The sequence below is a fragment of the Musa acuminata genome, chromosome BXJ3-4 (genome assembly GCF_036884655.1).
Source record: "Musa acuminata AAA Group cultivar baxijiao chromosome BXJ3-4, Cavendish_Baxijiao_AAA, whole genome shotgun sequence".
Lineage (NCBI taxonomy): Eukaryota > Viridiplantae > Streptophyta > Magnoliopsida > Zingiberales > Musaceae > Musa > Musa acuminata.
The window spans coordinates 4,393,055-4,407,559 of NC_088352.1; the positions used below are offsets into that span (position 1 = coordinate 4,393,055).

The 14,505-nt window shown below is 35.8% G+C and overlaps 1 protein-coding gene and 1 long non-coding RNA gene across 2 annotated transcripts; both read left to right on the forward strand.

Moving 5' to 3' along the window:
* The first annotated feature begins 1,107 nt into the window (after positions 1–1,107).
* On the forward strand, positions 1,108–11,588 carry LOC103980697 (serine/threonine-protein kinase BSK2-like). Its single transcript, XM_065147460.1, has 10 exons — positions 1,108–1,337; positions 1,426–1,646; positions 1,750–1,885; positions 4,692–4,825; positions 6,129–6,234; positions 7,900–7,985; positions 8,664–8,852; positions 8,939–9,097; positions 9,590–9,703; positions 10,916–11,588. The coding sequence occupies exons 1-10, from the start codon at positions 1,259–1,261 to the stop codon at positions 11,165–11,167; spliced, it is 1,476 nt and encodes a 491-aa protein (XP_065003532.1). The 5' UTR covers positions 1,108–1,258; the 3' UTR covers positions 11,168–11,588.
* A 531-nt stretch (positions 11,589–12,119) lies between these two features.
* On the forward strand, positions 12,120–14,033 carry LOC135635577 (uncharacterized). Its single transcript, XR_010495659.1, has 2 exons — positions 12,120–12,295; positions 13,610–14,033. It is a non-coding gene; the product is annotated as an uncharacterized LOC135635577 (long non-coding RNA).
* The last annotated feature ends 472 nt before the right edge of the window (positions 14,034–14,505 follow it).

Sequence of the window (14,505 nt, forward strand, 5' to 3'; positions counted from 1 at the left end):
TAGGCTTTACATTGTTATGATAGTCAAAACACTATAATAAGTGAAAAAGAACACTATCAAATAATAGAGGAAAAAATTTCTAAAGAGCAAGTTGGTTATTTTTCTTTGAGAAAATCAAAATTAGTGGTGCCAATTGAGAAATACTCAAAATATAAGTATTTTATAAAAAAATAGTATATGTATAATTACTTAAAAATATTATATTATTCAGGTTTTACCATAAAAGTATATATTTTTTAAACCAAAAAACCCACTTTTTTTATTTTTCATAAAAAAAGTTTCTTTTTTTCCATCACTTTCCCCTCTTTAATTTTTTTATGGCTCCATTCGATAGACTTAAAAGTGGCATGAAACTAAAAATATAATCAACACATAAGATTTAAAAAAGAAGAAAATGCAAGCAATATTTTTGAAAAAAATAATATAAAATACAATTTAATAATATAATTCGAAATGCATGAAAAATATAAAACCCAATTACATGTTGTTACACCCCACGTTTATTTGTAGTTCCCCATATTTAGTTTCACATCAAAATAGATAGACTTGAGTTAATTTATAGGTGATTTGATGAGTCAATTTAAGTGGGAAGAAAACATTATAATACCTCCATGTGAAGTAAGAAAAATGACCCTTTGTGCATGCACCCATAGGCTAAAAGGTGAATGATTCACTGATTTGTCTTTCTAATTGCAATAGGTAAATCTAAATAATTAGTTTTATAATTATTAGTTAAAAGAATAATCAAGTAGTAAATATAAATCAAATATCCAACCCTATCCCTCACAGAGAACGTTACTAAAAAATAGATGAACATAGGGGCCCTTTTTATGAATTTAACCTTACATATTTATAAATTATATTTTATCCCTCCAAATTTTCTATTTACATTACACGTATTTTCTGAAAATTTAGGTGTGCATCGCATGGGTATATACTCAAATATATATATTTTAGAGGACTGAAATCGAAAATAGAACTTAGTGTGTACTTTTACATGGAGGCCCCTGTAAGAAAATAAAATAGTTGCAACTGTAATTAATTGGCCCGTCATCCTTTTATCCATCACACGTGCTTTGCCGTCAGTTCTCTTCCTTTGGAGTTCGTACATGAGCCAAAGCGGGTCCCACTGCATCAGCTCTACCGCCTGCGCTCACTCTCTCTCCGTCAGTTCTCTTCCTGCGCTCACTCTCTCTCCGCCTTCCGCGGCCCCTCCGAAGCTGATGGGATTCTAGGGCTCGGACAGTCGCCGTTGGAGATGGGCTGCTTCCACTCCAAGACCACCAACGTCCAGTCCCCCGACGACGAGTCCCTCGTCGCCGTCAAGACAGATCCACGTACGTTTCACCCCTTCGACTTTTATCTTGATCTTCTGCTATGTGTGTGTATAGTTTCGTGATTTTGCTTTGTGGTGGATCTTGATAGTCAATGGGGACACGAGGGAGCAGGACCAGGTGCCGGTGTTCAAGGAGTACGGGCTTGCTGAGCTGAGGGCGGCCACCAAAGGGTTCAGCCCCGAGACGATCGTTTCCGAGAGCGGCGAGAAGGCGCCGAACGTGGTGTACCGGGGGAAGCTCGAGGGGGGCCGGCTGGTGGCCGTGAAGAGGTTCTCGAAGCAGTCGTGGGCCGACGCCCAGCAGTTTGTGGTTGGATCTCTGCTCTTGTCCTTCAGATTCGATGCTTGGTGCTTGATCCGTTCGGGAGAGGTTTGGTTGTTAATGGGTTTAATGCTTGATGCTACTAATGTAGGCGGAGGCGGCGGGCGTGGGGAAGTTGCGGCATAAAAGGTTGGTGAACTTGATCGGATGCTGTGCAGAGGGTGATGAGAGGCTTCTAGTGTCGGAGTTCATGCCTAATGATACATTGTCCAAGCATCTCTTCCACTGTAAGATACTACTGGACTATAAAATTTTCAGTTGATTTGGTTTTTCTTTCTTTACATCACTTGATGTTGTTGAAATGCCTTTATAAGTCAAGCTGCTTTTTCTCCTTTCCTTATCGGTTATTTTTGTTAAATATGGATTATGTCAACTTAGATCCTCATAATCAAGGAGATCTTGGTGTGTTGACTTGGCTTGTTCTATTTCAAGGATATTTTTATTGGAATAGAAGTATTAGATGCATTATGCAGGATGTGTTAATTATGGCTGTCTAATTTGGAAGGACAATATAATAGAGACATGGAAGCTTTTAAAAGGAGATGAACAAGTGGAACGCCTGACACACCATACTGGAGGGAAATCCTCCTCTGTCGGCATGTACACCATAGAGAACATGACAGTCCTATGTAATTAGTATAATGAGTGACATTCGGTGGGAGCTGTAACATATCTATGCTTAACATACACAATCTGGAGGATTTTGGTGGAAGGTACAAGAAGTTTCATCTCTTTACACTTTTACAAAGTGCACAGTGACTTTGATGGGTCAAACTGGATCACGTAGAGCGAGAGACCAAATTGGGTTGATAGGAAGTTCATAGAAAGGGTCTTCAAACAGTTATGGGTTATGATGACTTGTATAGGGTGCATTACTGATTCCTGATGAAAGCTAGTTGAAAGTAGAACCAACAATGAAACAATCCAGTTAACTGGGCATATAACTGTCCTATGTCCATACTATCTGCTTTATGTGGACAAAATTTTTTGCCCAGATTACGGACATATCACAATAGAAATTTCTGCAACAAGAAGCTCTGTCCGTCCAACACTTAAATTGGTCATTCAAACACCTTTTAACCCCTTGATTTCAATTTTTCTATTTTTGCCAAAAAGGTTACTTATGGCTGCCTCCATGATCATATATGCCTTTTATTTTTTCTTATAACTTCAGTTTCATCCTTGTCTCTGCTCTTAATCTTTCGTAGACCGTAATTTTTCAAAAGAATTCGCCATCTTCTCTTGCCTTGTTCTTTGGGTTCACTCAACTTATAATCACTTTCTCCTGTTCCACTATGTTTTAGATGGCCAAGGAGTCCACGAGATTGGAATATATGTTGGCAGTAATTTTCATTGGTTGCTATCATGCAGTGGTTTTCTGAAAGGCTTTAGCAGAGTATTACAAACCTTTATCTCTTATGTAGTCTTTGACTTATGTTGATGCAAGCATTACTTTCTTAAACACCCTAAGAATGATTCAATGCCTTTTTGGTAGATCTGATGATCTGAGAAGTACTAGATTTGCTTGCCATATCTATCTTGGCCTCAGATTCATGATTAAGCTAAGGTTGTTTATTATTGACCAACCCCAACCAAGCTTTTGAGCCAATATTATGATTTTGATGAGCTTTCTTTTCAATCTGAACTCACTCGTAACCTTGGCCTTCTTTTGAGGTTCGAGCTCAGTCCATTAAGCTCATGAATGGCTTGATTTATTTGTGGCATGAGATATATCCTCATCGTTCTATTTGTTAAGCATGACAAGATGGTGCATGTTTCCCAGTTTGAAATAAATTTATGTCTCATGTGTTCAGCGTTTCTTATCACTTCATTTGTTTGAAATAAATTTATGTGTCCAGTGTTTGAAATAAATTTATGTCTCAAGATATATCCTCATCGTTCTATTTGTAAGGGCATTACAGATGCAGTGTCCTTTTAACAATATATTGTGTATAATATGATTCATGTAGTCTGAAGTGATGAACAATGATGTGGAATGTGCTCCCTGATTAATTCTCATCATTTCTGCTGTTGATCTTCTTCTGTTTTCGCCCAAGTTTGTTTTTCTTGTTGTACTTGAAGGCTGGTCAAGTGCATGAGTTTGTTTCCTTGTTGATCTCTGTGTTAAGAATCTTAGTCAATTTAATGGATTACCTTGTTGAGTTCTTTAATGGATAAAGATAGATAAAGTGTAGAGACAAGGTGCATTGCATGAGAAAGACGAGAAGCTGGTTAAATCTTGTTAATCTTTTTAATCATCTATTGCACAGTCAGATTCTTGTGCTTAACTTCTCATCGACAAATAATGAGAATTATGTGTTTTTTGTCGTAGTTCAAGATGTCCTTTATTTTTCAATGTAGTTGGGAGCCTTGGTTGTGAATACATGTACCCATCCAACTTGCATATTCAGGTCTTTTCCCCCTCATCTAGTGGTAGATCACTGAATAAGTGGATTAATAAGTAATAACCAATGGGGATGTAGCATACATAACAACTTATGAATCAAACAGTCAAGGAACATGATTCACTTTTCCAGAGAATGAATGTTACTTTGAACTGTAATCCAGATACGATAGTTTTATATCTTGTTTTAAAATTGAACCTTGAAGTTCCATAAAAATGTGTTGATTTTTCAACACTTTCCAAGTTTCTTTGTGCTTATTGGGCTGTGATACAATCTTTTGCTTCTTTTGGTGCACAATCAAGGCATAGAATCTTCTAACTTTCTGGTTTACTTTTACCGTTGTGCTCGATGACCTTCTTGAGTTTCCTATATAGATCTAAAATAACTTTTTTTATGTATTATTGAATTTCCACATTCAATCTAAACTCTGAGTAGCTTGTTACATATCCAAATTACAAATATTTATTTTGATGTCTTTGCCATCCTTGCATTAGCTACTTCTTACACTGCTTGTAATTAAGTCTTGCTAATTTACATATAACGACTAGTATATATTTTATCAGTTTCATTCAGATGCTAAGTTGATTTGCTCAGTCTATGAATCTAAGAGGGTATACAATGCTGGCAGGGGATAAGCACCCATTACCATGGCAGATGAGAGTGAGGGTGGCATACTACATTGCCCAAGCACTTGACCATTGTAATACTGAGAATCGGAGAATATATCATGATCTAAATGCTTATAGAGTTCTATTTGATGAGGTATAAAAAATTTGAAGTTGTTTGAAATTGATGCTTTAATTTTCATGCATTTCATAATTACTGATTGAAGTAGAGGATTATAATTTACTTTTATTAATCATCATCTTTTTATATTTGTAATATTTCTAATAAATTTTTAATATGTTGGTTCTTTCTTTTTAGGTCTAATGGTTGTTCCTCATTTGTTGCAACTGCTAGAACAAATGTGCCTATAATTGCTTAAAGTCAATGTCCACTTAAATATGTGTGTACATAGTACATGCTACATAGAAGTGGTAGGCTATTAATGTAGCATTTTTCAGATTTTTAATCTGCCTTCAATTATATAATCATGGATCCACCTCAGGCAGCTTGGCTTATGTCTCTTTTGGGCGATTTGCACAGATTTAATTTTTTTGTTAATCATAGTAACTGATCCTATTCTCTAAGGCTAGCTTCATCTAGCTTTGCACCCAGGCATGCATGATTTATGGGTTTTATAGGCATCGTGACTTGGAAAGTTTGTCCACTTTTACAACGAACCACAGACTAATTACCAAAATGGAACATATCAAGTACTTTTCTTGGCAACATTAAATAAATAAATTAAAAATTGACAAATTAAAAATATAGGAAAAGAAGATTAGAGAACAATATTCTTTGGGTTCCTAATTTAATGAGGAGAGTAAATAGAATAATAATCCCATAATATGAATGAGATATTGAAGCAGAAGATATATTCAAGCATGGTTCATACAGTTTGGTTTGGGTTTGGCTTGGTCTTTGGAATTAGTGTCATCATTGGTATTGGACTTATCTGGATCAGGATTGGATAATCTTGTTAACCATGATTCTGAAGAGAATATGTATCACGCTTCACGAAAGCCAAAGTAGCATTCAAGTGCACCTATAAGCTGTTGGAGAGAGATCAAGATTAAACGATGTTTGGTAGAAATTGGTAACATAATAGTCCTAGGTTTTGTAATTGCCCTTAATGTGATCTAGCAACCAGTGAAAATGTATCTCCTGGTTGACCTTGAATAATTTTGGGTGTAAACGTTTGTTGTCATTGCTGCTATAGGTACTGTTCACATCTTGTACTCCAAATTCCTTCATTTGACATTCAAATGTCAGAGTCGGTTTTCAGTAACTGATAGAACTTATTTTGCTTAGGATCGCTTGGATTCATGGTTAAAACAATTGCACCATTTTATATTATTTCCTGTCAATGCTTTAGAAGAAATGTTTTTTTAGGTTTGTATTTAACCTGTTTCCTGCTTAGTTTTCATTAATTGTTAACTTGTTAATCTTTATTTTGAGTCAGGATGGGGATCCTCGCTTGTCTAGCTTCGGTCTAATTAAAAACAGCCGAGATGGAAAAAGTTACAGCACTAATCTTGCTTACACTCCACCAGAGTTCATGCGCACTGGTAGATTGATTTATTCCGATTACCATTTTTCGTGGTTGATTGTGGCTTGCACAGAAATTACCACGAGTTCTGGATTCAAACTATCTAGTATTAGCCCATATATTGCAGGATCCTGTTTATTTAATTCACTTCTAAGGTTAATGCAAGCAAGCCTATATCTTTTGGTACATATGATGCATGATTTAGCTGTTGTGTAGTTTCTTATATAGGGCTTCTAAGTCAGACTTATTTTTGAAAGTAGAGTTTATGAGCTCAGAAAATTTGACCATAAGTTGTGACATTAGCATATGACAGATAAGCTTTTCTCAATTGTTTTGTCTTGTTTAACTGTTAATATAGTATCTGCCATTAAATAGTGAAAATTTTAAAGTGTGTTGAAGTTCTTGTGTACAACCATTTTGTGTTTACCAAATCTGCATTTTTTTTGTTGTAACAGAATTACTATTCCTGATCTCTGCTTTACAAAATGTTTATTGGGTGTTGCCTTTGCAAGGATTGCAGTATCATGTGGGTGTGCCATTATATATCTAACACCTCGCTTTCTGGCTGGCACAAGCAACTACTAATCCTAGCCATATGTTAGCACCTCCAACATGGGTTGAATTTATGTGGGCTAATAATTACATGGCACATTTGCTGGTGCTGATGTGCATGGCAATCCATGGGCCATGGTTTATCTTATCACAAGATTTATCTTCTGCTGTTTCTGTGGGATAACTCCAGCCAGTCAACTTTACGACTGGTCTTTTTTAGCGGAAATTTACAAAGTGAAAAATATCTGTAGGTTGCAAAGATACTCCAAAGTAACAAGCAAAGTGGTTGGTAAATAAAACCCATTCAAGGGATCAAGATGCTATACATCCTGCCACAAGTTTTTTAAAAACAGAAACCCACAAGAAATTAGGGCATTGAAGAAACATAAAATTTGTACAAGAAATATGAGCTTTTCCAACTCAATCCACAACACTCTTACTAATATCAAATCAACCAATGGCAGACACTCTTCACATTAAATTCAACAGAAGCCTTGATATGCAAGGACTGGGTTAAACTAGCTTTTCTTAAATAAAACTTATTTTTGATGATTTTTTTACGTGATTAGAGCCCTAAATTATTAGATGTAGGTGAGTTTTGTCAATAAAACAAAGAATAATGAGTGAAAACATGTTTTAGATATGAATTGCACACTGTTTTTTAAGAAGACAGGTAGATACAAGTTCTAAACATGATATATTTGATCCATAATTTGATGTCATATCTGAAATTATGGCTACTACCACCAAAATGGTTATCTTGAGTCCAGAGAGGTGGTTCAGTGTCCCAGATGTGACTCTATTGTGAATTATAGTGCGTCTGATGGACTGGTAAGGATCAGGCTGTATCTACCAGTCAGCCCAGTATTTCCATCCTTGCTCTGGACATTGATAACATGTCCATTGAATTGGCCTCTTTGTTGGATTTATTTTGGTATGTTTGTATCCGGTACAAAAATTTTAGTATATAATACTTTGGCTTAGTATGTCACAATAGTTTATCATTTTGCGAAGTCAAATATTTGGTTTTTGTTCATTGTTTAATACTTTAATCTTCTTGATATTAGTTTGTGGTTATGCTAACTTCATCAGCTTTTTATAGGACTTTATGTGGATTTATGTATATGTGCAGGCAGGGTAATTCCAGAAAGTGTAACCTATAGTTATGGAACAGTTCTCTTGGATCTTTTGAGTGGGAAGCATATTCCTCCTAGTCATGTAAGTTTCAAGTTACCAGAGTTTGGTAGTTCTCATGTTCTTAGAAAAATTTTAATACATAGTTTCATGATAATATTGTTATTCTTTCATTATTTATTGGTACAAAGAGTGTAGACAAATGGGCACACTGAGCAACTTCATTCTCTATCTAGGTCCTGGAAAATATGCATGAAAACTTCTGGTGCACCTGATACATGTTGAGATTGGCCTTGCTTTTCTTTAGTTTAGTGCCAAGTTTTAATGTTTTTGTGAAGTCCGAAATTAATCTTAGAATCATCCCTGAAATCTTTATCTTGACGAATTAAAATTAGCTTATATTGTCCTTAATATTTACTGGTTCACAGCATGACAATCGTTTGCTTCTCTTGCTTCATGTTTTCATGATCAGGAACTAAAATTCTTTAAATATTGGTGCATTTTCAGTTTTGGTTCAGTGGTAATGAATTCTTATTAGATTGTTTTGGTAATGAACATTTATTCAGTTGGCACCTTTTGTTTGGTGTTCACATTCCGAAAGAAATCTATGTGCCACTGTAATCTTGTAATGATTATAAACATTCCATGTGAAGTTGCCTTGGTTGATCCCCTAGTTGAAATCAAGAAATGTTCAATTACATCTAACTTTTATAGGGAAAATGAGTAATTTGGTAACACTTGTTTTCTGATGGCACTTGCTAGGCTCTAGATCTTATAAGAGGAAAAAACATGTTACTTATAATGGATTCATCCTTGGAGGGGCAATATGCTAATGAAGATGCTACCAAGCTTGTTGAATTAGCCTCAACATGTCTACAGTTTGAGGCTAGAGATCGGCCCAATTCTAAGTCTCTTCTCTCTGCCTTGGAACCTCTGCAAAATCAGAAAGAGGTAAACTTTGAATGATTTTCTTGCATGCCCACTTTTTCCTTCATAGCTTTATGATTTGTGTAGATTCCAACTTTGTGATGATATAGGTGCCATCACATGTATTAATGGGCATAACAAAAGCAACACAAGTACTACCAACAATGCTTGCTCCACTTGGAAAGGCTTGTGTAAATATGGACCTAGCTGCTGTGCATGATATATTGCTCAAGACCGGTTACAAGGATGAAGAAGGTGCAGAAAATGAGGTAAGTGCTGCTGCTTTTTGTTCCTTTATTTTTGTTATGCATATCACTAACTGATGCATATATGTATACATATGTGTATATATGAGCATGCTGTAGATATGCATAGTTTACCAATATCCAGTCCTGCACCTCGATTCAGATGTTTTGATACTTGGTACTAATATATGAATTGGTCATATTAATTGGCTACTAACATATTTGTCATTATATTTTAAGGTGCTCTTATTGACCTCTTATTTGATATGTAAATAAATTTTCATGTACATGATAAAAGAAATTTAATATAGTAAAAGTCCACATCATTCATATTTGTGCTTTCCCATTTTCCATTATGATCTTTTCTGCCTGATGCCTATAAGACACTCTTTTATGTTCAAAAGTTGCGGGGCTTCAATTCAATAATTTCCTTATAGATTTCTTTTCAAAAATGGTATTTATTAGGTCATGGTAATCTTACAGTGTATATGTTTTTGCCTTTCATTGTCAATAAAGCTTTCTTTTCAAGAATGGACTCAACGAGTGCAAGAGATGTTGAATACAAAGAAGTTTGGAGACATTGCATTTAGAGATAAAGATTTCAAAAGTGCTATTGAGTATTATTCTCAGGTTAGATTCTTCATCTGTGATGTTTTTCTCTGTAGGAACTATTTCATGAAATAGTTTAGTCTTCAATTTTGTGAAAGGTAGATTGTTTTATTTTTAAACCTGAATGAAAAATTCTGTTAATTGTCTGTGGTTATTGTTCTTATGTAATTGTTTATCCTTGTTGTTCTTTGCATGCACTTGGTTGGCCTCCATGTTGTTTGGTGTTGTATCCAATATAAATGTCAAGGCATTTGACACAAACGACTTTCATTGTCAACCAATCTCAGATGTATTAATAACTGTTGAGACTTTCTTTCCCATAACTTCTATATTGTTTGATAAGTTTGATATGCAAAAATTAAATGAAAAGCAATAGGTTTCATCATCCAAAAATCTTCCATCGAAATGGGGGTTAACCATGTAGCACAAACTCAGAATAGAGAGTTCTTGAAATGATGTGATTAGATTTTGCAAATCACTGTCAATCCGGAATCAACTGTACGAAGTTGTTGCTGGATTCATAGCCAAGTAGTCCATGCAACCAAGGAGATGACCTCTAAAGTAATGTTAGACCCAAAAAAAATCTGTAAGAAAGATGACAATCTAATATAACTCCGATCCTGCTTATGATGAGATTATTTAGCTTTTTGTCCTTCCATTCTTTGCCAACTAATCAATAATCATATTATATATTTTAATTCAGTTTTTACCTTGCTTTCAAGGTTATTATTTCCCGCCTATATTAATTCGAGAAATATTAAATGTTGAACCTTTGGATAGATATGTGTTCTCAATCATTGTAATTTCTGGCATAGCTAGAAAACCATAGTCTGAATATTAGAACCATTTTCAGGATTGACTAGGAATGACAATTGGGATTAACATGACCAGGCGCTCAAGCAAGACGAAGTGAAACCGAAGCACCAATGAGCCTTCGACTGGATGTTGCCTAAGTGAATAATATAATTTTGTGATTGGAGGCTCAACGGTGTCTTCTATCTATTAAGGAAACTGAAAATTTTATAAGAGTCTAGCAACATGTACGATGAGTTTCAGGAATTCTCCTAATTCAACACTTTTATGATAGTCCATATGTAGTTCATAGGTGAGTTTGTTATCATTTTGCTATCATGTTATGCCTGTCAGAATCTATATATTATTAATTTGATTACTGTTTGATGACTTCTTTGATTATATGGATTAAGAGTTGCTTTTTGTCTGCCACAAAACCAGTTGGTGGCAATGATGTCAGTTCCATCAGCCACGGTTTTTGCTAGGCGGGGCCTGTCGTACTTGATGAATGGCCAACCAGAGCTTGCACTGAGAGACGCCATGCAAGCGCAGGTGTGTATGCCCGAATGGCCAGTAGCCTTCTACTTGCAAGCTCTATCCCTATCGAAACTTGGAATGGAAACCGATGCCCAGGACATGCTCAATGACGGGGTCGCCTTGGAACTCAAGAGGCAGAGCAGCTGGCGAGGCTAGATGACATGGATTCAACCCTCGTGGGTCTCCTTGCAGTTCTACATGTTTATCTTCAGTAGTCAAGAGCAGGAGAGAAGTAACTTGATAGAGGCTATCGGTGAGAAAGTGGACCTGCGGCCTCCAACAGTGGATGTGGATGTGGATGCTGAGAAGGGAACCAGCCGATTTATTGTACAGGATCTCGAGAGAAAGAATGATTAGTTATAGTGAAGTTCCATAAACAATGCATTAGAATCTTCATTTATGGTCGTATTGATGTTCTGCTTGTAATCATAACAAAGGTGGGATATGTAGCATGGATATGAGAATCTATGAATCTCCACTGGGACAAGTACAAAAATTAACTGAACTTAATATTTGTACTATAGTGGTGAGATATTGAATTTTGAAGGGCAGTAATGTAATCTGCATTGTATGGATATATGAGAAAATATTTTATTTCCAATTTGAGGTGTACAACCAAAAGAAACCTGCAGGAGCAGAATTTTCAATCAAAAATCACTTTTAAAAAGGTAGTAAAGAATAAATAAAAAAAACAGTAATCTGAATCTTTATTCATCAACTCCTACGCAAAGATGAAATCGAAAACTCATAAGAAAGCTCATAATTAACTTCTTAGTCAGACTTTCGACATCCTCTTCGATAACATACATTCAGCTGCAAAACCTGAAAACTGGAGGATATTTAAATTCTAAATATTAAATTTTCAAGAGTATATTTTGTATTTTTCAATTTTTTAAATCAATAGTAATATATAATCATAATTATCTGAATTTTTTTGGATGCAGCTCAAATGGGTTTATGCGGAGGATTATAATTTTTGAGGACAAATAGATACTACATTATAGTTTGTACGGGCTAATAGTTGCTGCCAAATTTGCAACGGCATATATTTAAAGTCATCACAAACCGTTAAAAGTTGCTTTAATTGTCACGCTACTCCCCGATTACACATAGATATGTTTAAAATGGTCAACCTTGAGAACTGCCGACAGACCTCGCCGTCACCAACCAAACCATTCTATCCTTCTCCTCATCGATCGGCCCATCATAATCAGAGAGAAGCCCACTCGATCGATCGAGTTTTGCGCCTAATTCTCTGCTTTGTCTCACCATCTCCATCCTCAGGTACGATGACCTCGATTCCTCTCTTCCTAATTTGTTTTCCCCGATTTGAGTTAGCTCAAGGATCTGAACCTGAACCCGTCAGAAGTTCAATTATCTCAGCATCTTATAATTTCAAGCATCTCGTCATGCAACAAGAGGGTTCCTCTCGTCGTCTGGTGTGTGTGTGTGTGTGTGGATGCTTAGGTATAATCGATTTCTATATGAGTTACTATATTGAGTTGAAAGGAAATTCAAAGAAGATGAAACCTTCGTGCATCCTCCTGGTGTGGTAGTCAAGTACTTGAGTAAATAGTCAACTCTCCTAGTGAAACTTGGATGATGGCTTCGTGGATTGGTCGGTTTGTTATGAAGATAATGGATTTTGCGAAAGACAGAGACGATTGAATCTGTTGGTGTTGCTAGGATATAAATTCAGTATTATGTGTTTTTGCACTCATGGATATATATAACCTGGTGTTTCTTGAGGGAGAGTTGTCACATATCAGTGATGTGCTAGCGTGCCACAAAATTGATGATTGTCCAAATGATCCTTTTTTTTAGCAGCCCAATGATTATTTTTTAAGATCTAGAGAAAAGTATAGCATGACCTATATATATATATATATATATATATATATATGTGTGTGTGTGTGTGTGTGTGTGTGTGTGTGTGTGTGTGTGTGTGTGTGTGCGCGCGCGCCCGCCCCGACCAATATAAATGGATCAGACAGATGCTTTTCTTATCCATCTATGCTCAAATTCGCTAAATATCAGTGTTTGAAATAGGAATTGAAGCAGCAGATCCTTTAGCACTTTATTGGTGTGGAAGAAAAATAAGTCAGTAAGTAAAACATTTAAGTCAGTGGTTCCAACATGTCTAGGAGCCTTTTCCACTAAACTAAAATCTGTCTTCATTTTTTGGTGATATGTGGAAACTAATATTTGTAGTTCATCCTGAAAATTTTTGACTCTCTTGCATATTAGATTTTATTTTCTTTTGCTAGTTACAGAGTGGATGATGTATCCCCCACCTATGGGCACCACTGCAGAGGTATTTGAGCCTAGACTGTTGAAGCCTGGTTGTACGAAATGTGTATTTCTCATGTGTTAATATAGGGCTCCGTAAGAAATGAGACAAATCCACATGTTTATCTATTGATACTTGATATACTAAAGTGATTTTATTAGAGAACAAAACATGCATATAATTAGAGATTCAAATTTGATCACACCAGCTGGTACACTTTTTGAATCTTTTTAACCAAACTTCATATTGGACCCATATTGTGAAAGTTCAAAAGATTTAACAGAAATAACAGTGTTGAATTTTGGCAGATTAATCGAGACTTGATAATGGATAACATATCATCAGAGAAGGAGATTTCTCTAGAATTTGTACGGGAATCGCTAATGGCAATCTCACAGTGTCTACCAGATATCGTTGCATCAGATGGGTCTCCTGTTAAGCCAGCAGCAGTTGCTGCTGATGCTTTTGTTGACCAAAATGATGGTACTGGAGCAGATGATTATATGTCTAAACTGATGTCAATCTCTTACATGCAGTCACCAGATGTGAAACCTTCACTGCCATTAGTGGAAAATCCTGGTTCATAGGAAGGATGGATCTCTTGCTTGATGTACTTTGTACTTTTTATGTTGAAGAAGTTCTTATGTAAAATTGTATTAAGTGGTTCTGGAATCCAACTTTGCAAACTGAAACCAGAAAACTAGTAACTATGCCAAACATGTACTTTTATTACTTATTCTGGTGTTCAAGAAATATGGTATGTTCCCCTCTCTCTTCATAAACCCTTTAATATTTATTGTGTAAAGATGCACAATTCTATAATGAGATGCCTGAGCCTTTATTGGCATTTCATATCATTTCTTTGAATTTGATCTTTTAATACCACAATTTTCACTGTTATTGTCGATTTCTATGCACATCTTCCAATCTGTGGGTCGAAGACTTGGTTAATTACATTTTTTGTTGTTGATTCTCTCTTATGCTTAATATTTGATCCTCAAATAGGATGGTATGAGTCCCACACGTTTCATACTGGATCACTCGATCCAGTATATGACTACCCACTGGAACAATTATAACTGGATTGAATGCTAATCTAGGATTGCCTCTTCCATGAGGTGAGAGTTCTTTGCATGGTTGTGGACCTCAAATGTCGAGATACATGAAGATTAATCATCTTGTACTCATGAGCCTGCATGCAGAA